Raw genomic sequence first — 26835 nt, 5'->3', positions numbered from 1 at the left:
TCACTTGGGAACTTCACCAAGGAGGAAGATCTCCAACTCCTTGGCATTTTTGGGTTGAGTATGATAGAGCTTCACCTTATGACCATTGACCTTGAACTTAACTCCATTAGTGGGGTGAATCACTTCCACCACCCCATATGGCTTGACATCTACTACTTTAAATGGCCCATCCCATCTAGACCTCAATTTCCCGAGCATGAATCGCAACCTTGAATTGTATACAAGTACTTCATCACCTATCTTGAAGTTCTTCCGCCTTATATTCTGGTCATGGAATGCCTTATCTTTTTCCTTGTAGAACTGAGCATTTTCATATGCTTCCAACCTAAGGCATTCTAATTCTTCCAATTGGAGCTTACATTCTATTCCCGCCCCCTTTAAGTCCGGATTGCAATTCTTCACTGCCCAAAAGGCTCTATGTTGGATCTCAACTGGAAGATGACAGGGTTTCCCAAAAACAATACGGAAGGGGCTCATTCCAATTGGGGTCTTGTAAGCAGTCCTATAGGCCCATAATGCATCTCCCAATCTAGAACTCCAATCCTTCCTCTGTGGGTTAACCACCTTCTCTAAGATTCTTTTGATCTCCTTGTTGGATACTTCCGCTTGCCCATTGGTTTGGGGTGATAGGCTGTAGAAACTTTGTGAATAACTCCATACTTTTTCATCAATGCCTCAATTTTCCTGTTACAAAAGTGGGTTTCTTGGTCACTCACGACTGCTCGTGGTGACCCAAATCTACAAATAATGTTATTTTTCAAAAAGGAAGCAACAATATTAGCGTCATCGCAACGGGTAGGAATTGCTTCCACTGATTTAGAGACGTAGTCCACTGCTAACAATATGTACACAAACCCATTGGAATTTGAAAATGTCCCCATGAAATCTATGCCCCAAACATAAAAAATCTCACAAAAAATTATCGGTTGTTGGGGCATCTGATACACGAAAAACTTGTCTCTCAACAAATCTCCCTTCGGCAAGTGTACCGAATTTGTCGTCAAGTAAAAACTCACAATAGAGTGAGGTCGAATCCCACAGAGATTAACGGATTAAGCAATCAATGGTTAATTGATTATTCTAGTTAGACGAATCATATTGGAGTGATAAGCAGCAAGGAAATGTAAATTGCATGAAAGTAAAGAAAGCAATAAAGTGCAGAGAAGTAAAATGGCAAGAAAATAAAATGTAAGAACTAAAAAATAAAATGAACATTGGGATCAAGAGATATTGCAATCCTCCGGATCAAGTTCATTCTCATCTCTTCCTCAATCAATGCATTCATTGATCTCCTTGGCAATCTTAATTGATCGAATTCTAATTTCTTAGAATTCAATCTCTCAAATCTTGATCAATAGCCAATTCCTTGGTCAATTACTCATGAGAAAAGATGAAGTATGGTCACTGATTATACCACATGCATTTCTCAAATCAAGTGTTGGAAGGATTATAGTCACATATCCATCCACACCCAATTTGGTCCAGCATGAGAAAGCATTTCTAGCATGATCTCTTCATTCCTCTTTTAAGGTTCAGAAGAGATCCAAGTATGAATAGTTTCTTTTCTAAGATAACTACCCAATTGGATGAAGATCGAAAGCTCTCTAGTAAAATCAAGAGGAAAGAAAGAAGAAGAAGAATAAGAACTACACTTAATCCATTGAATCACAATAGAGCTCTCTAACCCAATGTAAAGAGTTAGTTGATCATTGCTCTACAAAAATAGAAAAGAAAAAAAGTGCAGAAAAGTAAAGATGAAGATTAAAACTAAAATTGAAAATTCAACATTCATAAATGAAAATTACAACTAAAAAAAAGAGAAAGAAAAGTGTGTGAGGGGAGGGAGTCCGAAGACCCCTCTTCAATCCCCCATTCCTGAATCTCAGTCCCCCTTTTTCAAGATTGCTTTCAATGTAAAGACTAAGGCCTTTATATAGGCTCTCCTAAATTACAAAATGAAATTAAAAGCAAATTACAATTAAATGAAAATTCCTATTCTAGATGCTTCTTGTGGTCTTGATTGGTTGACAATTGTGGGCTTGCTTGCTTGAGCTTTGAAGTGGACTTGAGAGAGAGTGAGTCAAGTTGAGGTCCAGGTGCTAAATTTAGCGCTAAAGTTAGCCACACTAACGCTACAAGTGTGGCGTTAGTGCTAAAGTTATTGTGGCTAACGTTGCACTTGCTGCCCAGTTGGTGTTTTTGGGGCTTAAAAGATGCCTCTTGTTTGTACTCCAATTTCATACCCACTATAGAGTATTATATATCCTTGGAAACCTCTACATGTCAGCTTTCTAACGCAACTGGAATCACCTCAATTGGACCTCTGTAGCTCAAGTTATGCTCCTTTGAAGTGGACATGGTCGCTGGCATAGTTGCTAGCGTTAATGAAAAACTTGAGTGCCAATAACGCTAGCGATCAGGGCTTCATTATTGCCAGTTTCTGAAGCTCAAACTTAGTGTCCACCCCATACTATTATATATTATTAGAAAGCCCTGGATGTCTACTTTCCAATGCCTTTGTAAGCGCATCATTTGGAGCTCTACAACTCGAGTTACACTTCTTGGAAGGTGAAGAGGTCAGCTGGCCTTACTACAGGTTGATACCATGTTCATCTTTGCACTTTCGGGGCAGGTTTTCTCCCTCAAATTTAGTGTCAACCATATAGTGCCATATATGCTTGGAAAGCTCTGAAATCCTACTTTCCAATGCCACTGAACTCACCTCATTTGGAGCTTTGTGGCTCAAGTTATGCGTGTTTGAAGAAGGCATGGTCAGGCTGCCAGGTGGGACTTTTGCCCACGTTAACTTCCACGTTAACTAAGTTAATGTGGGAGTTAACGTGGCTCATAGTGGCTTGTGTGGCTCATTCCAACGTTAGTGACAATGTTGGGTGTCACTAACGTTGGCGATCACCTCCCTTCTTCACGTTAGCTTCCACGTTAACTAGGTTAACGTGGCTTATTGGGGCTTGTGTGGGTTCCTTCCAACGTTAGTGACAATGTTTGGTGTCACTAACGTTGTCGACCACCTTGTTTTTTCACGTTAGCTTCCACGTTAACTAGGTTAACGTGGGAGTTAACGTGGCTTATTGTGACTTGGCCAATGTTAGTAATAAAGTTGAATGTCACTAACGTTGGCTTCCCATTTACTTCTTAACGTTAGAGGCCACGTTAACTAAGTTAATGTGGCAACTAACGTGGCCACTTATGAGCTTGGTCCAACGTTAGTGATAATGTTAAGTGTCACTAACGTTGGCTCCATTTCTTTTCTTCAAAGTTAATGCCACTAACTTTTCCCACTAACGTTGGGACTTTCCTTCCTTCCACGTTAGTGCCCACGTTAGTGTAACTAACGTAGCCACTAACGTGGCTTCTTCTCTTCTTCTTTTGGCCTGAAATCAATCAAACAAAGTGCATCAAAGTCTTGTTCTTAATCATGGGATCATGCATCATCCAATTTATCATATAATTCATGCAAAATTCTCATGAAATCATTCAAAGTTCACAATGTTTGCTTGAATCAAGAGGTAAGTGAATATCTACCCAAAACTAGCTTATTTTCTAAGAAATTGAATGAAACTACCTTAAAAATAGTAAAAAAAAAGGTCAGTGAAACTGGCCAAAATGCCCTGGCATCACAACACCAAACTTAAAGCTTGCTTGTCCCAAAGCAAGTACTGGAACAAGAAAATGATGAATGGAATGCCATGAGAAATGAGTCATTCTTGTGGAAGTCATGTCCTTGGTTTTATGGTGGTTTCATGCATAGCAACTTAGGTTCATTCCTAGCTTTCAGACCTTTATCATGTCCTAGAATACTCACTGTGATTGCATCCCATGAGACTTTTACTCATTGATCCTTTTGTTGTCATTTCAGGGCTTATTTGTGTTCTTTAAGCTAAGTGCTCTGTAAGGGGCAACTCTTTAAAATAAGCTTTCAGCCAACACTCCCGAACCAATTGGTTCAAGGTGATAGATGTTGAAGCACCCCTAGGACTTACTTGCTCAAGTCTCTCCCCCATACATACACACCACAGGCATATGGTTTATTTATTTTCTTTTCTTGAGACCTTGGTGTCCAGCACCTCTTTGGGTTACTAAATGCTCTGTAGTGAGGGTTACTCTTGATAGTAGACTTTCAGCTGATAATCCCGAGTTAGTTAACCCAAGTTACCAAGTGATAAAGCACCCCTAAGAGCTTATTCATCCAAGTAGATCCCTCACACAGGAGCACCACAGACACATGCCTCAAGATTAAAACCATTGGTGCCTAGCCTTATTGCTTACTCTTTTTCTTTTAATTTTCAACCTTTATTGTTCCTTCCCTTTTTCTTATTAGGATCTTCTTATTTAGCTAGTTTCATGGGGTGTGTCTCAAGCATAGTATTCCTGACAGATAGTTGTCTTCCCACCTTATGGTTGAACCAACTTAGCAAACTTATGATCACACCATAAACTCATGAACTTACTCCATAGTATGAACTCCACTCTGGTCTTTTGTAAAACACCCATTCTCTTTTTCATTTGATTCAAAGGGATAAGCATACAAGTAAGCAAAGTAAGGATGCAGTAATGACATTCAAACTAGAAAACACAGCCTTAATCAATAAAAAGTTTAAAAGACAGAATTATCATGCTTATTCACAAGGAGAAAGCACAGATACATACAAAGAACATAGAAGACAATCATGCAAATTAAAGTGTTGGAAATAAGTAAGAGGAGAAAGGAACTTTACCACCTTGTATTTTATCTTCATTGTTGTTGCCCTTTTTCTCCTATTCTTCCCCTTCCCACACCAGACATAGAATGATTGCTTATACTCAGGCAACAATTAAAACAGTGGTGACGGGGTCCATGATGAATCATGAATGTCTTAGAATGAAGTGTGAGTATGCATGTGTTTCAGCAAGCAAGGTTAAGGATACAATAAAGACACAAGAGATACCAACAGAGACATTTTGATTGCATTAATAAGGGGTGTTGGCATGGTACTTTGCATGAAAGTTAAGTGGCAACACCAAACTTAGTGTTCCACTGTCAATCTAGAATGTTGCAAGTACCCAGTGAAGATTGAAATTCAAATTGTTGCATGGCAACACCAAACTTAGAGTGTAATCATATGCTAAATTATTGAAACTAAACTAAGCAAAGCAAGGAAATATTACCTACGGTTGGGTTACCACCCAACAAGTGCTCTTTTACTGTCATTAGCTTGACATGTTGTTCATGACTTTCTTCCTCTTCTTCCAGTTTGTTAAGAGGAATGACCTCAAGAGGAAAGAGGAGCCAGTTAATGCCCCTTGTTTTGAGTGCCTCTCCCCAGCAAGCTTTCTTTTGTTGTTAGCTTGTGTAAACTTGCTTGTTGGGGTAGGGTTGGGATGGCTTTTGGTTGACCTTTTCTTCTTCATGGATATTGTCCTTCTTTTCTTGGTCACCATCCTTTTGTTAGTGTTCTTGTTGATTGCCTTTACCACCTTGATTTTAGGATTTGGGTATTGTATGATGGTTGGAGCATCCTCTTCATCAAGAACTTCTTGAATTAGTGGTTCAATGAACTCACCCTCTATGCAACTCTCTGTTTCCTTGGAGTGTGGACTCCCTTGATTGACTTCCTCCCTTTCTTCTACATGATGTTGCATTGAGTCTTTTGGGAGTGAGTTTGCATGTTCCTTTATCACCACTAGTAACCTCTGTGGGTATGGAGCCTTAGGCTTATATACTCTCATAACCTCCTCCTTCTTCATAGAAATCTCACTTGGTATGGGTGCCTCTTTTTCTTGTTCTTCTGATTCCTCCCTTGGGTTTGCCATGGTATCACTGAGAGAATTGTGGGTAGTGATTTGCTTTGATAGATATCCAACTTGTGCCTCAAGCTTCTTAATGGCAACCCACCGGTTCTGCATAATGGTTTTTACTTCCTCTTGGAAAGTCCTTGTGTCCTTATATTCTTCCAAGAGCATTGCCAGTAGGTTCTCTATCCTTGATAGCTTATCCTCGAGGGGAGGGTGTGCAGCTGGGGTGAAATTTGGAGGTTGAGGGTGGCTACTTTGTGAATGGAATTGGTTGTTTTGTGGTTTTATGTTCTGAGAGTGGTATGACTTTTGTGGGTAATGGATTGAGTTTTGTGGATGGTGAAATGAATTGTATGGATTTGGGATAGACTTTTGTGCTGAGGCATACTCAAATGATGAAGAATTTAGGCATGTAAAACTTGGAGGTGAGATTGTATAATTGAGAGGTGATGGCTCTTGATGACTGGGGTATGAATGAGTGAAATCTCCTTGATTTTGATCTTCTCAGCCACAACTTGAGTAGTGATCAATTTCACCAAAATATGGACCATTTTGTAGCTATGGAAAGTACCCCATTTCATGTTCTTGAGACTCCCACCTACCATGAGCATAGTAAAGTAAATCATTCTGTGGTGGTGGAGAGTTTCCCATAAAATTTGATTGACTAAAATATGATGGATGCTCCTTTCTTTCCTGCAGAAAGCTCTGTCTCAAACAATAATCACCAAAAGAAAATTTGAATCTCCATTGTCACAGATGAGGAAATTCCCAGTGAGGCAATATCACAAACAGTTAGTTAGCAAAAGAAAATAAAGAAGCAAAAGAAAATAAAGACAAAAGAAAAGTGTCTAATCTAGTAAATCAATCAACCGGTAGTTTGTTAATCACAATTAATCCCCGGCAACGGCGCCATAAACTTGATGCACGAAAAACTTGTCTCTCAACAAATCTCCCTTCGGCAAGTGTACCGAATTTGTCGTCAAGTAAAAACTCACAATAGAGTGAGGTCGAATCCCACAGAGATTAACGGATTAAGCAATCAATGGTTAATTGATTATTCTAGTTAGACGAATCATATTGGAGTGATAAGCAGCAAGGAAATGTAAATTGCATGAAAGTAAAGAAAGCAATAAAGTACAGAGAAGTAAAATGGCAAGAAAATAAAATGTAAGAACTAAAAAATAAAATGAACATTGGGATCAAGAGATATTGCAATCCTCCGGATCAAGTTCATTCTCATCTCTTCCTCAATCAATGCATTCATTGATCTCCTTGGCAATCTTAATTGATCGAATTCTAATTTCTTGGAATTCAATCTCTCAAATCTTGATCAATAGCCAATTCCTTGGTCAATTGCTCATGAGAAGAGATGAAGTATGGTCACTGATTATACCACATGCATTTCGCAAATCAAGTGTTGGAAGGATTATAGTCACATATCCATCCACACCCAATTTGGTCCAGCATGAGAAAGCATTTCTAGCATGATCTCTTCATTCCTCTTTTAAGGTTCAGAAGAGATCCAAGTATGAATAGTTTCTTTTCCAAGATAACTACCCAATTGGATGAAGATCGAAAGCTCTCTAGTACAATCAAGAGGAAAGAAAGAAGAAGAATAAGAACTACACTTAATCCATTGAATCACAATAGAGCTCTCTAACCCAATGTAAAGAGTTAGTTGATCATTGCTCTACAAAAATAGAAAAGAAAAAAAGTGCAGAAAAGTAAAGATGAAGATTAAAACTAAAATTGAAAATTCAACATTCATAAATGAAAATTACAACTAAAAAAAAGAGAAAGAAAAGTGTGTGAGGGGAGGGAGTCCGAAGACCCCTCTTCAATCCCCCATTCCAGAATCTCAGTCCCCCTTTTTCAAGATTGCTTTCAATGTAAAGACTAAGGCCTTTATATAGGCTCTCCTAAATTACAAAATGAAATTAAAAGCAAATTACAATTAAATGAAAATTCCTATTCTAGATGCTTCTTGTGGTCTTGATTGGTTGATAATTGTGGGCTTGCTTGCTTGAGCTTTGAAGTGGACTTGAGAGAGAGTGAGTCAAGTTGAGGTCCAGGTGCTAAATTTAATGCTAAAGTTAGCCACACTAACGCTACAAGTGTGGCGTTAGTGCTAAAGTTATTGTGGCTAATGTTGCACTTGCTGCCCAGTTGGTGTTTTTGGGGCTTAAAAGATGCCTCTTGTTTGTGCTCCAATTTCTTGCTCACTATAGAGTATTATATATCCTTGGAAACCTCTGCATGTCAGCTTTCTAACGCAACTAGAATCACCTCAATTGGACCTCTGTAGCTCAAGTTATGCTCCTTTGAAGTGGACATGGTCGCTGGCATAGTTGCTAGCGTTAATGAAAAACTTGAGTGCCAATAACGCTAGCGATCAGGGCTTTATTATTGCCAGTTTCTGAAGCTCAAACTTAGTGTACACCCCATACTATTATATATTATTAGAAAGCTCTGGATGTCTACTTTCCAATGCCTTTGGAAGCGCATCATTTGGAGCTCTACAACTCGAGTTACACTTCTTGGAAGGTGAAGAGGTCAGCTGGCCTTACTACAGGTTGATACCATGTTCATCTTTGCACGTTCGGGGCAGGTTTTCTCCCTCAAATTTAGTGTCAACCATATAGTGCCATATATGCTTGGAAAGCTCTGAAATCCTACTTTCCAATGCCACTGGAATCACCTCATTTGGAGCTTTGTGGCTCAAGTTATGCATGTTTGAAGAAGGCATGGTCAGGCTGCCAGGTGGGACTTTTGCCCACGTTAACTTCCACGTTAACTAAGTTGACATGGGAGTTAACGTGGCTCATAGTGGCTTGTGTGGCTCATTCCAACGTTAGTGACAATGTTGGGTATCACTAACATTGGCGATCACCTCCCTTCTTCACGTTAGCTTCCACGTTAACTAGGTTAACGTGGCTTATTGGGGCTTGTGTGGGTTCCTTCCAACGTTAGTGATAATGTTTGGTGTCACTAACGTTGTCGACCACCTTGTTTCTTCACGTTAGCTTCCACGTTAACTAGGTTAAAGTGGGAGTTAACGTGGCTTATTGTGACTTGGCCAATGTTAGTAATAAAGTTGAATGTCACTAACGTTGGTTTCCCCTTTACTTCTTAACGTTAGAGGCCACGTTAACTAAGTTAATGTGGCAACTAACGTGGCCACTTATGAGCTTGGTCCAACGTTAGTGATAATGTTAAGTGTCACTAACATTGGCTCCATTTCTTTTCTTCAAAGTTAATGCCACTAACTTTTCTCACTAACGTTGGGACTTTCCTTCCTTCCACGTTAGTGCCCACGTTAGTGTAACTAACGTAGCCACTAACGTGGCTTCTTCTCTTCTTCTTTTGGCCTGAAATCAATCAAACAAAGTGCATCAAAGTCTTGTTCTTAATCATGGGATCATGCATCATCCAATTTATCATATAATTCATGCAAAATTCTCATGAAATCATTCAAAGTTCACAATGTTTTCTTGAATCAAGATGTAAGTGAATATCTACCCAAAACTAGCTTATTTCTTAAGAAATTGCATGAAACTACCTTAAAAATAGTAAAGAAAATGTCAGTGAAAATGGCCAAAATGCCTGGCATCACAACACCAAACTTAAAGCTTGCTTGTCCCTAAGCAAGTACTGGAACAAGAGAATGATGAATGGAATGCCAAGAGAAATGAGTCATTCTTGTGGAAGTCATGTCCTTGGTTTTATGGTGGTTTCATGCATAGCAACTTAGGTTCATTCCTAGCTTTCAGACCTTTATCATGTCCTAGAATACTCACTTTGATTGCATCCCATGAGACTTTTACTCATTGATCCTTTTGTTGTCATTTCAGGGCTTATTTGTGTTCTTTAAGCTAAGTGCTCTGTAAGGGGCAAATCTTTAAAATAAGCTTTCAGCCAACACTCCCGAACCAGTTGGTTCAAGGTGCTAGATGTTGAAGCACCCCTAGGACTTACTTGCTCAAGTCTCTCCCCCATACATACACACCACAGGCATATGGTTTATTTATTTTCTTTTCTTGAGACCTTAGTGTCCAGCACCTCTTTGGGTTACTAAATGCTCTGTAGTGAGGGTTACTCTTGATAGTAGACTTTCAGCTGATAATCCCGAGTTAGTTAACCCAAGTTACCAAGTGATAAGGCACCCCTAAGAGCTTATTCATCCAAGTAGATCCCTCACACAGGAGCACCACAGACACATGCCTTAAGATTAAAACCATTGGTGCGTAGCCTTATTGCTTACTCTTTTTCTTTTATTTTTCAACCTTTATTGTTCCTTCCTTTTTTCTTATTAGGATCTTCTTATTTAGCTAGTTTCATGGGGTGTGTCTCAAGCATAGTATTCCTGACAGATAGTTGTCTTCCCACCTTATGGTTGAACCAACTTAGCTAACTTATGATCACACCATAAACTCATGAACTTACTCCATAGTATGAACTCCACTCTGGTCTTTTGTAAAACACCCATTCTCTTTTTCATTTGATTCAAAGGGACAAGCATAAAAGTAAGCAAAGTAAGGATGCAGTAATGACATTCAGACTAGAAAACACAGCCTTAATCAATAAAAAGTTTAAAAGACAGAATTATCATGCTTATTCACAAGGAGAAAGCACACATACATACAAAGAACATAGAAGACAATCATGCAAATTAAAGTGCTGGAAATAAGTAAGAGGAGAAAGGAACTTTACCACCTTGTATTTTATCTTCATTGTTGTTGCCCTTTTTCTCCTATTCTTCCCCTTACTACACCAGACATAAAATGATTGCTTATACTCAGGCAACAATTAAAACAGTGGTGACGGGGTCCATGATGAATCATGAATGTCTTAGAATGAAGTGTGAGTATGCATGTGTTTCAGCAAGCAAGGTTAAGGATACAATAAAGACACAAGAGATACAAACAGAGACATTTTGATTGCATTAATAAGTGGTGTTGGCATGGTACTTTGCATGAAAGTTAAGTGGCAACACCAAACTTAGTGTGCCACTGTCAATCTAGAATGTTGCAAGTACCCAGTGAAGATTGAAATTCAAATTGTTGCATGGCAACACCAAACTTAGAGTGTAATCATATGCTAAATTATTGAAACTAAACTAAGCAAAGCAAGGAAATATTACCTACGGTTGGGTTACCTCCCAACAAGTGCTCTTTTACTGTCATTAGCTTGACATATTGTTCATGACTTTCTTCCTCTTCTTCTAGTTTGTTAAGAGGAATGACCTCAAGAGGAAAGAGGAGCCAGTTAATGCCCCTTGTTTTGAGTGCCTCTCCTCAGCAAGCTTTCTTTTGTTGTTAGCTTGTGTAAACTTGCTTGTTGGGGTAGGGTTGGGATGGCTTTTGGTTGACCTTTTCTTCTTCATGGATATTGTCCTTCTTTTCTTGGTCACCATCCTTTTGTTAGTGTTCATGTTGATTGCCTTTACCACCTTGATTTTAGGATTTGGGTATTGTATGATGGTTGGAGCATCCTCTTCATCAAGAACTTCTTGAATTGGTGGTTCAATGAACTCACCCTCTATGCAACTCTCTGTTTCCTTGGAGTGTGGACTCCCTTGATTGACTTCCTCCCTTTCTTCTACATGATGTTGCATTGAGTCTTTTGGGAGTGAGTTTGTATGTTCCTTTATCACCACTAGTAACCTCTGTGGGTATGGAGCCTTAGGCTTATATACTCTCATAACCTCCTCCTTCTTCATAGAAATCTCACTTGGTATGGGTGCCTCTTTTTCTTGTTCTTCTGATTCCTCCCTTGGGTTTGCCATGGTATCACTGAGAGAATTGTGGGTAGTGATTTGCTTTGATAGATATCCAACTTGTGCCTCAAGCTTCTTAATGGCAACCCACCGGTTCTGCATAATGGTTTTTACTTCCTCTTGGAAAGTCCTTGTGTCCTTATATTCTTCCAAGAGCATTGCCAGTAGGTTCTCTATCCTTGATAGCTTATCCTCGAGGGGAGGGTGTGCAGCTGGGGTGAAATTTGGAGGTTGAGGGTGGCTACTTTGTGAATGGAATTGGTTGTTTTGTGGTTTTATGTTCTGAGAGTGGTATGACTTTTGTGGGTAATGGATTGAGTTTTGTGGATGGTGAAATGAATTGTATGGATTTGGGATAGACTTTTGTGCTGAGGCATACTCAAATGATGAAGAATTTAGGCATGTAAAACTTGGAGGTAAAATTGTATAATTGAGAGGTGATGGCTCTTGATGACTGGGGTATGAATGAGTGAAATCTACTTGATTTTGATCTTCCCAGCCACAACTTGAGTAGTGATCAATTTCACCAAAATATGGACCATTTTGTGGCTCTAAAAAGTACCCCATTTCATGTTCTTGATACTCCCACCCACCATGAGCATAGTAAAGTGAATCATTCTGTGGGGGTAGAGAGTTTCCCATGAAATTTGATTGACTAAAATATGATGGATGCTGATGAGCGGATAATTTATACGCTTTTTGGCATTGTTTTTAGTATGTTTTTAGTAGGATCTAGTTACTTTTAGGGATGTTTTCATTAGTTTTTATGTTAAATTCACATTTCTGGACTTTACTATGAGTTTGTGTGTTTTTCTATAATTTCAGGTATTTTCTGGCTGAAATTGAGGGACTTGAGCAAAAATCAGATTCAGAGGTTGAAAAAGGACTGCTGATGCTGTTGGATTCTGACCTCCCTGCACTCAAAGTGGATTTTCTGGAGCTACAGAACTCGAAATGGCGCATTTCCAATTGCGTTGGAAAGTAGACATCCAGGGCTTTCCAAAAATATATAATAGTCCATACTTTGGCCAAGAATTGACGACGTAAACTGGCGTTCAACGCCAGCCTTCTGCCCAAATCTGGCGTCCAGCGCCAGAAAAGGATCCAAAACCAGAGTTGAACGCCCAAACTGGCACAGAAACTGGTGTTCAACTCCACAAATGGCCTCTTCACGTGTAACACTCAAGCCCAAGCCCAAGCACACACCAAGTGGGCCCCGGAAGTGGATTTATGCATCAATTACTTACTTTTGTAAACCCTAGTGACTAGTTTATTATAAATAGGACCTCTTACTATTGTATTTGACATCTTTGGACGCCTGGTTCTTAGATCAGAGGGGCTGGCCACACGGCCATGCCTGGACCTTCACTTATGTATTTTCAAACGGTAGAGTTTCTACACTCCATAGATTAAGGTGTGGAGCTCTGCTGTTCCTCAAAGATTAATGCAAAGTACTACTGTTTTCTATTCAATTCTTCTTATTTCTCTTCTAAGATATCTATTCGCACCCAAGAACGTGATGAAGGTGATGATTATGTGTGACGCTCATCATCCTTCTCCCTTATGAACGCGTGCCTGACAAACACTTCTGTTCTACATGAATTAAGCTAGAATGAGTATCTCTTAGATCTCCTAACCGGAATCTTCGTGGCGTAAGCTAGAATGATGGCGGCATTCAAGAGAATCCGGAAAGTCTAAACCTTGTCTGTGGTATTCCGAGTAGGATTCGATGATTGAATGACTGTGACGAGCTCCTAACTCGCGATTGCAGGGCGTTAGTGACAGACGCAAAAGGATAGTAAATCCTATTCCAGCATGATCGAGAACCGACAGATGAATAGCCGTGCCGTGACAGGGTGCGTGAGCATATTATTCACTGAGAGGATAAGATGAAGCCATTGACAAGGGTGATGCCTCCAGACGATTAGCCGTGCCGTGACAGGGCATTGGATCATTTTCCCGTGAGATGATCGAAAGTAGCCATTGACAGTGGTGATGTATCACATAAAGCCAGCCATGGAAAGGAGTAAGACTGATTGGATGAAGACAGCAGGAAAGCAGAGGTCCAGAGGAACGAAAAGCATCTCCATTCGCTTATCTGAAATTCCTGCCAATGAATCTACATAAGTATCTCTATCCCTTTTATTGTTTATTTTAAATCTAATAAAGTATCATGTTTAAATCCGCCTGACTGAGATTTGCAAGGTGACCATAGCTTGCTTCATACCAACAATCTCCGTGGGATTCGACCCTTACTCACGTAAGGTATTACTTGGACGACCCAGTGCACTTGCTGGTTAGTTGTATCGAAGTTGTGACATATTATGAATTAAGATCAGAGCACCAAGCTTTGGAGCCATTACCAGGATTTGTTTGAGCCTGGAGATCACAATTTCGTGCACCAAGTTTTTGGCGCCGTTGCCGGGGATTGTTTGTGTTTGGACAACTGACGGTTCATCTTGTTGCTCAGATTAGGTAATTTTCTTTTTATTTTCTCTTCAAAAATTTTTCAAAAATATTTTCAAAAATCTCTCATCTGTTTTCGAAAAAAAAAAATTAAAAATGTTTTCAAAAATTTAGTCAAGATTTTTAAGAATGAATTCTAGTGTTTCATGAAGCATGTGAAGCCTGGCTGGCTGTAAAGCCATGTCTATTCCTTTGGTAATGAGTATGTCAGGCATGTCATATCTGAATTACATGCTGAAGCTTGGCTGGCCATTGGCCATGTCTAGTGTTTTGGACCGGAGCTTTCATTGAAAGCTTGGCTGGCTAGTGAGCCATGTCTAATTCCTGGACTGAAGCTTTAGACTAAGAATGCAAGATTCCTGGAATTCATATTAAAAATTTTGGAATCCTTATTTTTTCTTTTAAATTTTCGAAAAATATAAATAAAAATCCAAAAAAATTAGAAAATCATAAAAATCAAAAATATTTTGTGTTTCTTATTTGAGTCTTGAGTCATATCATAAGTTTAGTGTCACTTGCATATGCATCTTGCATTTTTTCGAAAATATCATGCATTCATAGTGTTCTTCATGATCTTCAAGTTGTTCTTGGTAAGTCTTCTTGTTTGATCTTGATGATTTTTTGTTTTGTTTCTTTTCATGTTTATCATGTGCATTCTTGAATTCTTAGTGTCTAAGCATTAAAGAATTCTAAGTTTGGTGTCTTGCATGTTTTCTTTGCATTAAAAATTTTTCAAAAAAATGTTCTTGATGTTCATCATGACATTCAAAGTGTTCTTGGTGTTCATCTTGACATTCATAGCATTCTTGCATGCATCACATGTTTTGATCTAAAAATTTCATGCATTGCAATTTTTTTGTGTTTTTCTCTCTCATCATAAAAATTCAAAAATAAAAAAAAATATCTTTCCATGTTTCTCTCATCAAATTCGAAAATTTGAATTGACTTTTTCAAAAATTTTTAAAAATCAAGTTGTTGCCAATGAGTCAAATCAAATTTTCAATTTGAAAATCTTATCTTTTTCAAAATCCTTTTCAAAAATCAAATCTTTTTCAAAATTATTAGTTATTTTCGAAAATTTCAAAAATATTTTTCAAAAATCTTTTTCTTATTTTTATACCAAATTTTCGAAAATAACATAATCAATTAATGTTTTGATTCAAAAATTTGAAGTTTGTTACTTGCTTGTTAAGAAAGATTCAAACTTTGAGTTCTAGAATCATATCTTGTGATTTCTTATGAATCAAGTCATTAATTGAGATTTTAAAAATCAAATCTTTTTCAAAAACTATTTTCTATCATATCTTTTCAAAAATATCTTCTTATCTTATCTTTTTCAAAAATATCTTTTCAAAATATCTTTTCTAACTTCCTAACTTCTTATCTTTTCAAAATTTGTTTCAACTAACTAACTAACTTTTTGTTTGTTTCTTAACTTTTTCAAAAACCACCTAACTAACTCTCTCTCTCTAATTTTCGAAAATATCTCCCCCTTTTTCAAAAATTTCTTTTTAATTAACTAATTATTTTTATTTTTATTTTTATTTCAAAAAAATTTTCGAAAAATACTAACAAATTTTCAAAAACCAATTTTCAAAAATCACTAACTCCTTTTCAAAATAATTTTCGAAAATTATTCCTCCCCCATCTCATTCTATTTATTCATTCATGTCCTAACATCTCATCTCACATTCCAATCTTCACAGTTGTGTTTCTTCCTTTACATCACATCCTTTATCTCCCCCTCTTCTTCTACTTACAAAGGGATCCCTATACTGTGGTATAAAGGATCTCTATTATTATTATCATTTTTCTGGCCATTCTTCCTTGTCATATGAGCAGGAGCAAGGATAAGAACATTCTTGTGGAAGCAGATCCAGAACCTGAAAGAACTCTGAAGAGAAAATTGAGAGAAGCTAAAATACAACAATCCAGAGATAACCTTTCAGAAATTTTCAAACAGGTAGAGGAGATGGCAGGCGAAAATAATAATAATGAAAGGAGGATGCTTGGTGACTTTACTGCACCTAATTCCAATTTACATGGAAGAAACATCTCCATTCCTGCCATTGGAGCAAACAACTTTGAGCTGAAACCTCAATTAGTTTCTCTGATGCAGCAGAACTGCAAGTTTCATGGACTTCCATCCGAAGATCCTTTTCAGTTCTTAACTGAATTCTTACAGATATGTGATACTGTTAAGACTAATGGAATAGATCCTGAAGTCTACAGGCTCATGCTTTTCCCTTTTGCTGTAAGAGACAGAGCTAGATTATGGTTGGATTCTCAACCTAAAGACAGCCTGAACTCTTGGGATAAGCTGGTCACGGCTTTCTTAGCCAAGTACTTTCCACCTCAAAAGCTGAGCAAGCTTAGAGCTGATGTTCAAACCTTCAGACAGAAAGAAGGTGAATCTCTCTATGAAGCTTGGGAAAGATACAAACAGTTGACCAAAAAGTGTCCTTCTGACATGCTTTCAGAATGGACCATCCTGGATATATTCTATGATGGTTTATCTGAGCTATCAAAGATGTCACTGGACACCTCTGCAGGTGGATCCATTCACCTAAAGAAAACGCCTGCAGAAGCTCAAGAACTCATTGACATGGTTGCTAATAACCAGTTCATGTACACTTCTGAAAGGAATCCTGTGAGTAATGGGACGCCTATGAAGAAGGGAGTTCTTGAAGTTGATACTCTGAATGCCATATTGGCTCAGAATAAAATATTGACTCAGCAAGTCAATATGATCTCTCAGAGTCTGCATGGAATGCAAGCTGCATCCAACAGTACTCAAGAGGCTTCTTCTGAAGAAGAAGCTTATGATCCTGAGAACCCTGCAATAGCAGAGGTAAATTACTTAGGTGAACCTTATGGAAACACCTATAACTCAACATGGAGAAATCATCCAAATTTCTCATGGAAGGATCAAAAGCCTCAACAAGGCTTTAATAATGGTGGAAGAAACAGGTTTAGCAATAGCAAACCTTTCCCATCATCAACTCAGCAATAGACAGAGAACTCTGAACAAAATGCTTCTAATTTAGCAAATCTAGTCTCTGATCTATCTAAGGCCACTGTAAGTTTCATGAATGAAACAAGATCTTCCATTAGAAATCTGGAAGCACAAGTGGGCCAGCTGAGTAAAAGGATCACTGAAATCCCTCCTAGTACTCTCCCAAGCAATACAGAAGAGAATCCAAAAGGAGAGTGCAAGGCCATTGACATAAGCGCCATGGCCGAACCTGTGAGGAGAGGAGAGGACGTGAATCCCAAGGAGGAAGACCTCCTGGGACGTCCAGTGATCAATAAGGAGCTTCCCTCTGGGGAACCAAAGGACTCTGAGGCTCATCTGGAGACCATAGAGATTCCATTGAACCTCCTTATGCCCTTCATGAGCTCTGATGAGTATTCCTCTTCTGAAGAGAACGAGGATGTTACTGAAGAGCAAACTGCCAAGTTTCTTGGTGCAATCATGAAGCTGAATGCCAAATTATTTGGCATTGATACTTGGGAAGTTGAACCTCCCTTGTTCATCAATGAACTAAGTGATCTGGATCAACTGACATTGCCTCAGAAGAGACAGGATCCTGGAAAGTTCATAATACCCTGTACCATAGGCACCATGATCTTTAAGGCTCTGTGTGACCTTGGTTCAGGAATAAACCTCATGCCCCTCTCTGTAATAGAGAAACTGGGAATCTATGGGGTGCAAGCTGCTAAAATCTCACTAGAGATGGCAGACAGCTCAAGAAAACAGGCTTATGGACAAGTAGAAGATGTATTAGTAAAGGTTGAGGGCCTTTACATACCTACTGATTTCATAGTCCTGGATACTGGAAAGGAAGAGGATGAATCCATCATCCTAGGAAGACCTTTCCTGGCCACAGCAAGAGCTGTGATTGATGTTGACAGAGGTGAAATAGTCCTTCAATGGAATGAGAACTCCCTTGTATTCAAAACTCAAGGATCTCCCTCTGCAACCATGGAGAGGAAGCAGAAAAAGCTTCTCTCCAAGCAGAGTCAACCAGAGCCCCCACAGTCAAACTCTAAGTTTGGTGTTGGGAGGCCACAACCAAACTCTAAGTTTGGTGTTGAACTCCCATATCCAAACTCTAAGTTTGGTGTTGGAGAGTCTCAACAAAGCTCTGCACATCTGTGAGGCTCCATGAGAGCCCACTGTCAAGCTATTGACATTAAAGAAGTGCTTGTTGGGAGGCAACCCAATGTTTATCTAATTCTTATTTTTATTGTTTTTCATGTTTTCTTAGGTTCATGATCATGTGGAGTCACAAAATAAACAAAAAAATCAAAAACGGAATCAAAAACAGCAGAAGAAAAATCACACCCTGGAGGAGCATCTGTCTGGCGTTCAAACGCCAGAACAGAGCATAGTTCTGGCGCTGAACGCCCAGAACAGGCATGGTTCTGGCGTTCAACGCCAGAAATGGCAGCAAATGGGCGTTGAACGCCCAAAATGGGCACCAACCTGCGCTGAACGCCCAGAGTTGTGTGCAAGGGCATTTTGCATGCCTAAATTGGTGCAGGGATGTAAATGCCTTGACACCTCAAGATCTGTGGACCTCACAGGATCACCTCAGGATCTGTGGACCCCACAGGATCCCCACCCACCTCCACTCACTCTCTTCTCTCTTCTCAATCATCCTCTATTCCCAATAAACACTCTTCCCTAATTAACCCTTTACCACTCACATCCAAACACCCACTTTCCTTCAAAATTCAACATCTCTTTCCCACCCAATCCCACCCATATGGCCGAATACACATCTCCCTCCATCTCCTCCATATCTTCTTCTTATTCTTCTATTCTTTCTTCTTTTGCTCGAGGGCGAGCAACATTCTAAGTTTGGTGTGGTAAAAAGCATAGCTTTTTTGTTTTTTTCCATAACCATTGATGGCACCTAAGGCCAGAGAAGCCTCTAGAAAGAAGAAAGGGAAGACAAAAGCTTCTATCAAGGGTCTATAGCTCAGTGGTAGAACATTTGACTGCAAATCAAGAGATCCCTGAGATACCTCAGGGGATACATTTTCTTCCACACAATTATTGGAAGCAACTAAGGGTGGAACATCAAGAGCACTCCATCATCCTTCATGAAATCAGAGAAGATCTAAAAGCAATGAAGGAGGAGCAGCAAAGACAAGGAAGAGACATAGAAGAGCTCAAGGACATCACTAAGGTGGACTCATTCCTTGTTCTTACTTTCTCTGTTTTTCGTTTTCTATGTGCTTATCTGTGTTTGTGTCTTCATTACATGATCATTAGTAGTTAGTAACTATGCCTTAAAGTTATGAATGTCCTATGAATCCATCACCTCTCTTAAATGAAAAATGTTTTAATTCAAAAGAACAAGAAGTACATGAGTTTCGAATTTATCCTTGAACTTAGCTTAATTATATTGATGTGGTGACAATGTTTCTTGTTTTCTGAATGAATGCTTGAACAGTGCATATGTCTTTTGAAGTTGTTGTTTAAGAATGTTAAATATGTTGGCTCTTGAAAGAATGATGACTAGGAGACATGTTATTTGATAATCTGAAAAATCATAAAAATGATTCTTGAAGCAAGAAAAAGCAGCAAAGAACAAAGCTTGCAGAAAAAAAAATATAGGCAAAAAAATAAATAAATAAATAAATAGAAAGAAAAAGAAAAAGCAAGCAGAAAAAGCCAAATAACCCTTAAAACCAAAAGGCAAGGGCAAATAAAAAGGATCCCAAGGCTTTGAGCATCAGTGGATAGGAGGACCTAAAGGAATAAAATCCTGGTCTAAGCGGCTAAACTAAGCTGTCCCTAACCATGTGCTTGTGGCGTGTAGGTGTCAAATGAAAACTTGAGACTGAGCGGTTAAAGTCAAGGTCCAAAGCAAAAGAAGAGTGTGCTTAAGAACCCTGGACACCTCTAATTGGGGACTTTAGCAAAGCTGAGTCACAATCTGAAAAGGTTCACCCAATTATGTGTCTGTGGCATTTATGTATCCGGTGGTAATACTGGAAAACAAAGTGCTTAGGGCCACGGCCAAGACTCATAAAGAAGCTGTGTTCAAGAATCATCATACTGAACTAGGAGAATCAATAACACTATCTGAACTCTGAGTTCCTATAGATGCCAATCATTCTGAACCTCAATGGATAAAGTGAGATGCCAAAACTATTCAAGAGGCAAAAAGCTATAAGTCCCGCTCATATGATTGAAGCTCTGTTTCATTAATAGTTTGGAATTTATAGTATATTCTCTTCTTTTTATCCTATTTGATTTTCAGTTACTTGGGGACAAGCAACAATTTAAGTTTGGTGTTGTGATGAGCGGATAATTTATACGCTTTTTGGCATTGTTTTTAGTATGTTTTTAGTAGGATCTAGTTACTTTTAGGGATGTTTTCATTAGTTTTTATGTTAAATTCACATTTCTGGACTTTACTATGAGTTTGTGTGTTTTTCTGTAATTTCAGGTATTTTCTGGCTGAAATTGAGGGACTTGAGCAAAAATCAGATTCAGAGGTTGAAAAAGGACTGCTGATGCTGTTGGATTCTGACCTCCCTGCACTCAAAGTGGATTTTCTGGAGCTACAGAAGTCGAAATGGCGCGCTTCCAATTGCGTTGGAAAGTAGACATCCAGAGCTTTCCAGCAATATATAATAGTCCATACTTTGGCCAAGAATTGATGACGTAAACTGGCGTTCAACGCCAGCCTTCTGCCCAAATCTGGCGTCCAGCGCCAGAAAAGGATCCAAAACCAGAGTTGAACGCCCAAACTGGCACAGAAACTGGCATTCAACTCCACAAATGGCCTCTGCACGTGTAACACTCAAGCCCAAGCCCAAGCACACACCAAGTGGGCCCCGGAAGTGGATTTATGCATCAATTACTTACTTCTGTAAACCCTAGTGACTAGTTTATTATAAATAGGACCTCTTACTATTGTATTTGACATCTTTGGACGCCTGGTTCTTAGATCAGAGGGGCTGGCCACACGGCCATGCCTGGACCTTCACTTATGTATTTTCAAACGGTAGAGTTTCTACACTCCATAGATTAAGGTGTGGAGCTCTGCTGTTCCTCAAAGATTAATGCAAAGTACTACTGTTTTCTATTCAATTCTTCTTATTTCTCTTCTAAGATATCTATTCGCACCCAAGAACGTGATGAAGGTGATGATTATGTGTGACGCTCATCATCCTTCTCCCTTATGAACGCGTGCCTGACAAACACTTCTGTTCTACATGAATTAAGCTAGAATGAGTATCTCTTAGATCTCCTAACCGGAATCTTTGTGGCGTAAGCTAGAATGATGGCGGCATTCAAGAGAATCCGGAAAGTCTAAACCTTGTCTGTGGTATTCCGAGTAGGATTCGATGATTGAATGACTGTGACGAGCTCCTAACCCGCGATTGCAGGGCGTTAGTGACAGACGCAAAAGGATAGTAAATCCTATTCCAGCATGATCGAGAACCGACAGATGAATAGCCGTGCCGTGACAGGGTGCGTGAGCATATTATTCACTGAGAGGATAAGATGAAGCCATTGACAAGGGTGATGCCTCCAGACGATTAGCCGTGCCGTGACAGGGCATTGGATCATTTTCCCGTGAGATGACCGAAAGTAGCCATTGACAGTGGTGATGTATCACATAAAGCCAGCCATGGAAAGGAGTAAGACTGATTGGATGAAGACAGCAGAAAAGCAGAGGTCCAGAGGAATGAAAAGCATCTCCATTCGCTTATCTGAAATTCCTGCCAATGAATATACATAAGTATCTCTATCCCTTTTATTGTTTATTTTAAATCTAATAAAGTATCATGTTTAAATCCGCCTGACTGAGATTTGCAAGGTGACCATAGCTTGCTTCATACCAACAATCTCCGTGGGATTCGACCCTTACTCACGTAAGGTATTACTTGGACGACCCAGTGCACTTGCTGGTTAGTTGTATCGAAGTTGTGACATATTATGAATTAAGATCAGAGCACCAAGCTTTGGAGCCATTACCAGGATTTGTTTGAGCCTGGAGATCACAATTTCGTGCACCAGATGCTCCTTTCTTTGCTGCAGAAAGCTCTGTCTCAAACAATAATCACCAAAAGAAAATTTGAATCTCCATTGTCACAGATGAGGAAATTCCCAGTGAGGCAATATCACAAACAGTTAGTTAGCAAAAGAAAATAAAGAAGCAAAAGAAAATAAAGACAAAAGAAAAGTGTCTAATCTAGTAAATCAATCAACCGGTAGTTTGTTAATCACAATTAATCCCCGGCAACGGCGCCATAAACTTGATGCACGAAAAACTTGTCTCTCAACAAATCTCCCTTCGGCAAGTGTACCGAATTTGTCGTCAAGTAAAAACTCACAATAGAGTGAGGTCGAATCCCACAGAGATTAACGGATTAAGCAATCAATGGTTAATTGATTATTCTAGTTAGACGAATCATATTGGAGTGATAAGCAGCAAGGAAATGTAAATTGCATGAAAGTAAAGAAAGCAATAAAGTGCAGAGAAGTAAAATGGCAAGAAAATAAAATGTAAGAACTAAAAAATAAAATGAACATTGGGATCAAGAGATATTGCAATCCTCCGGATCAAGTTCATTATCATCTCTTCCTCAATCAATGCATTCATTGATCTCCTTGGCAATCTTAATTGATCGAATTCTAATTTCTTGGAATTCAATCTCTCAAATCTTGATCAATAGCCAATTCCTTGGTCAATTGCTCATGAGAAGAGATGAAGTATGGTCACTGATTATACCACATGCATTTCCCAAATCAAGTGTTGGAAGGATTATAGTCACATATCCATCCACACCCAATTTGGTCCAGCATGAGAAAGCATTTCTAGCATGATCTCTTCATTCCTCTTTTAAGGTTCAGAAGAGATCCAAGTATGAATAGTTTCTTTTCCAAGATAACTACCCAATTGGATGAAGATCGAAAGCTCTCTAGTAAAATCAAGAGGAAAGAAAGAAGAAGAAGAATAAGAACTACACTTAATCCATTGAATCACAATAGAGCTCTCTAACCCAATGTAAAGAGTTAGTTGATCATTGCTCTACAAAAATAGAAAAGAAAAAAAGTGCAGAAAAGTAAAGATGAAGATTAAAACTAAAATTGAAAATTCAACATTCATAAATCAAAATTACAACTAAAAGAAAGAGAAGGAAAAGTGTGTGAGGGGAGGGAGTCCGAAGACCCCTCTTCAATCCCCCATTCCAGAATCTCAGTCCCCCCTTTTCAAGATTGCTTTCAATGTAAAGACTAAGGCCTTTATATAGGCTCTCCTAAATTACAAAATGAAATTAAAAGCAAATTACAATTAAATGAAAATTCCTATTCTAGATGCTTCTTGTGGTCTTGATTGGTTGAAAATTGTGGGCTTGCTTGCTTGAGCTTTGAAGTGGACTTGAGAGAGAGTGAGTCAAGTTGAGGTACAGGTGCTAAAGTTAGTGCTAAAGTTAGCCACACTAACGCTACAAGTGTGGCGTTAGTGCTAAAGTTATTGTGGCTAACGTTGCACTTGCTGCCCAGTTGGTGTTTTTGGGGCTTAAAAGATGCCTCTTGTTTGTACTCCAATTTCATGCCCACTATAGAGTATTATATATTCCTGGAAACCTCTGCATGTCAGCTTTCTAACGCAACTGGAATCACCTCAATTGGACCTCTGTAGCTCAAGTTATGTACCTTTGAAGTGGACATGGTCGCTGGCATAGTTGCTAGCGTTAATGAAAAACTTGAGAGCCAATAACGCTAGCGATCAGGGCTTCATTATTGCCAGTTTCTGAAGCTGAAACTTAGTGTTCACCCCATACTATTATATATTATTGGATAGCCCTGGATGTCTACTTTCCAATGCCCTTGGAAGCGCATCATTTGGAGCTCTACAACTCGAGTTACACTTCTTGGAAGGTGAAGATGTCAGCTGGCCTTACTACAGGTTGATACCATATTCATCTTGGCACTTTCGGGGCAGGTTTTCTCCCTCAAATTTAGTGTCAACTATATAGTGCCATATATGCTTGGAAATCTCTAGAATCCTACTTTCCAATGCCACTGGAATCACCTCATTTGGAGCTTTGTGGCTCAAGTTATGCATGTTTGAAGAAGGTATGGTCAGGCTGCCAGGTGGGACTTTTGCCTACGTTAACTAAGTTAACGTGGGAGTTAACGTGGCTCATAGTGGCTTGTGTGGCTCATTCCAACGTTAGTGACAATGTTGGGTGTCACTAACGTTGGCGATCACCTCCCTTCTTCACGTTAGCTTCCACGTTAACTAGGTTAACGTGGGAGTTAACGTGGCTTATTGGGGCTTGTGTGGGTTCCTTCCAACGTTAGTGACAATGTTTGGTGTCACTAACGTTGTCGACCACCTTGTTTCTTCACGTTAGCTTCCACGTTAACTAGGTTAACGTGGGAGTTAACGTGGCTTATTGTGACTTGGCCAACGTTAGTAATAAAGTTGAATGTCACTAACGTTGGCTTCCCCTTTACTTCTTAACGTTAGAGGCCACGTTAACTAAGTTAACGTGGCAACTAACGTGGCCACTTATGAGCTTGGTCCAACGTTAGTGATAATGTTAAGTGTCACTAACGTTGGCTCCATTTCCTTTCTTCAAAGTTAATGCCACTAACTTTTCTTACTAACGTTGGGGCTTTCCTTCCTTCCACGTTAGTGCCCACGTTAGTGTAACTAACGTAGCCACTAACGTGGCTTCTTCTCTTCTTCTTTTGGCCTGAAATCAATCAAACAAAGTGCATCAAAGTCTTGCTCTTAATCATGGGATCATGCATCATCCAATTTATCATATAATTCATGCAAAATTCTCATGAAATCATTCAAAGTTCACAATATTTGCTTGAATCAAGATGTAAGTGAATATCTACCCAAAACTAGCTTATTTCCTAAAAAATTGCATGAAACTACCTTAAAAACAGTAAAGAAAAGGTCAGTGAAACTGGCCAAAATGCCTTGGCATCAGCATCTCATCTTTCTGAGAGGTATTTCCAGATTTCTGGCATTGATGACAGGATTCGCAAAATTGGTTGGCATCCCTAAACAAAGTGGGCCACCAGAATCCGCAGTCTAAAACCTTTTTCATTGTTCGTTGTGGGCCAAAATGACCCCCACTCTAAGATGAGTGGCAAAATTGAAGGATAGACTGGAACTCAGATTCCATCACGCACTTCCTAATTACTTGATCCGCTCCATGCCTCCACAGATGTGGATCATCCCAAAGATAATACTTAGCATCACTTCTCAATCTATCTTTTTGATGCCTTGAAAATTGTGGGGGAAAAACGTGAGCGACCAAGTAATTAGCTATCGGGGCAAACCATGGGGTGCTTTGGGATATTGCTTGCAAGGTATCTAAGGGAAATGAGTCATTGATAGGAGTGGGATCCAAAGTTAAATGTTCGAGGCGACTCAAATGGTCCGCCACTAGATTTTGAGACCCACTTCTATCTTTGATCTCCAAGTCAAATTCTTGCAAAAGTAATATCCACATAATGAGCCTAGGCTTTGACTCCTTCTTCTTTAGCAAATATTTCAAAGCAGCATGGTCCAAATACACCACCACCTTAGAGCCTAGCAAATAGGGTCAAAACTTGTCTAGAGTAAAAACAATGGCTAAAAGCTCTTTCTCATTGGTGGTGTAAATCGACTGAGCCGAATCTAGAGTTTTTGATGCATATGCTATAGTGTAAGGAGCATTACCATCGCGCTGTGCTAGCACAGCACCTACAGCGTGATTCGAGGCATCGCACATGATCTCAAAAGGTTGATTCCAATTTGGGCCTTGCACAATAGGAGCTGTGGTTAGCGCTTCCTTCAACTTGTCAAAAGCCTTTTTGCAATCTTCATTGAAATGAAATTCTACATCCTTTTGTAGTAGGCGGGAATGGGGCAATGCGACTTTGCTAAAGTCCTTGATGAACCGACGATAAAAACCTCCCAAGCGATCCAACATTTGGTCAATGAACGGCAACGGGTAATGGTCCTTCCGCAATGCTTGATTCAGCTGGCGGTAATCAATGCACACTCGCCAAGTGTTCTGGACTCAGGTGGCCACAAGCTCTCCACTCTCCATCTTCACCATTGTTACTCCGGACTTCTTCGGCACTACTTGGACCGGACTCACTCATTCACTATCGGAAATTGGGTAGATGATGTCCGCTTCCAAGAGGTAAGTCACTTCCTTCTTGACTACGTCAAGGATTGTAGGATTTAGCCGTCTTTGCAGTTGTCGGACCGGATTGGTGCCTTCTTCCAAGAAAATTCGATGGAGGCACACTTGAGGGCTTATCCCCACAATGTCACTTAAGCTCCATCCGATCGCCTTTTTATACTTCCAGATAACTTCAAGGAGTTGTTGCTCTTCTTGATCGGAGAGGTCGGTTGCCACTATCACCGGAAATTTATGTTCCTCATCAAGGAATGCATACTTAACATGAGGTGGTAGTGGTTTCAAATTTTCCCTTGCTTCTTGGTGGGGTAACTTGTCATCTTGATTGTGGAGACTTGGAGGGCTACTTCTATCTTCTTCCTCCTCAAGGTTCCCTACTTGGAAGATCACATCATCACTTAGACCTTTTTGAAGCTCATAGTGGCTCTCTTCTTCAAGTCCGTCCTGTTTCCTATCTTCAATAAATTTCTTACCCACATCAATAGGTTCCTCCTTCAGAAGAGCGGGTTAAAGGGTTACCTTACTAAGTGGCTCACTTCCTTTCGGAGTTATAGCATCAATGCTAGATTCCAGGATTGATGGGTATGTCAAGGGTGGAGGGGCAAGGT

General features: G+C 39.4%; 1 protein-coding gene and 1 non-coding gene across 2 annotated transcripts; both read right to left on the bottom strand.

Moving 5' to 3' along the window:
• Window positions 1-26011, bottom strand: LOC148544610 (uncharacterized). The gene is made up of 3 exons (XM_088498964.1): window positions 25759-26011; window positions 25377-25629; window positions 1-631 (listed from the first exon to the last, which is right to left on the bottom strand). Exons 1-3 carry the CDS (start codon window positions 26009-26011, stop codon window positions 1-3), a joined length of 1137 nt encoding a protein of 378 aa, XP_088355090.1.
• On the bottom strand, window positions 16404-16511 carry LOC148544611 (small nucleolar RNA R71). Its single transcript, XR_015901604.1, has one exon. It is a non-coding gene; the product is annotated as a small nucleolar RNA R71 (small nucleolar RNA).
• Window positions 26012-26835: the final 824 nt, after the last annotated feature.

The sequence above is a fragment of the Arachis ipaensis genome, chromosome B9, assembly GCF_059453495.1.
Source record: "Arachis ipaensis isolate K30076 ecotype BB chromosome B9, ASM5945349v1, whole genome shotgun sequence".
Taxonomy (NCBI): Eukaryota; Viridiplantae; Streptophyta; class Magnoliopsida; order Fabales; family Fabaceae; genus Arachis; species Arachis ipaensis.
This window is presented reverse-complemented; position numbering and strand designations above follow the sequence as displayed.

Coding starts and splice junctions, on each gene's coding strand:
- LOC148544610 (XM_088498964.1), bottom strand. CDS start 26,011: ATGTTGGATCGCTTGGGAGGTTTTTATCGTCGGTTCATCAAGGACTTT. Junction 25,630..25,758: donor TGTGCTAGCACAGCGCGATG/GTAATGCTCCTT, acceptor CCTATTTGCTAG/GCTCTAAGGTGGTGGTGTAT. Junction 632..25,376: donor ATATCCCAAAGCACCCCATG/GTTTGCCCCGAT, acceptor AAGTTTCTACAG/CCTATCACCCCAAACCAATG.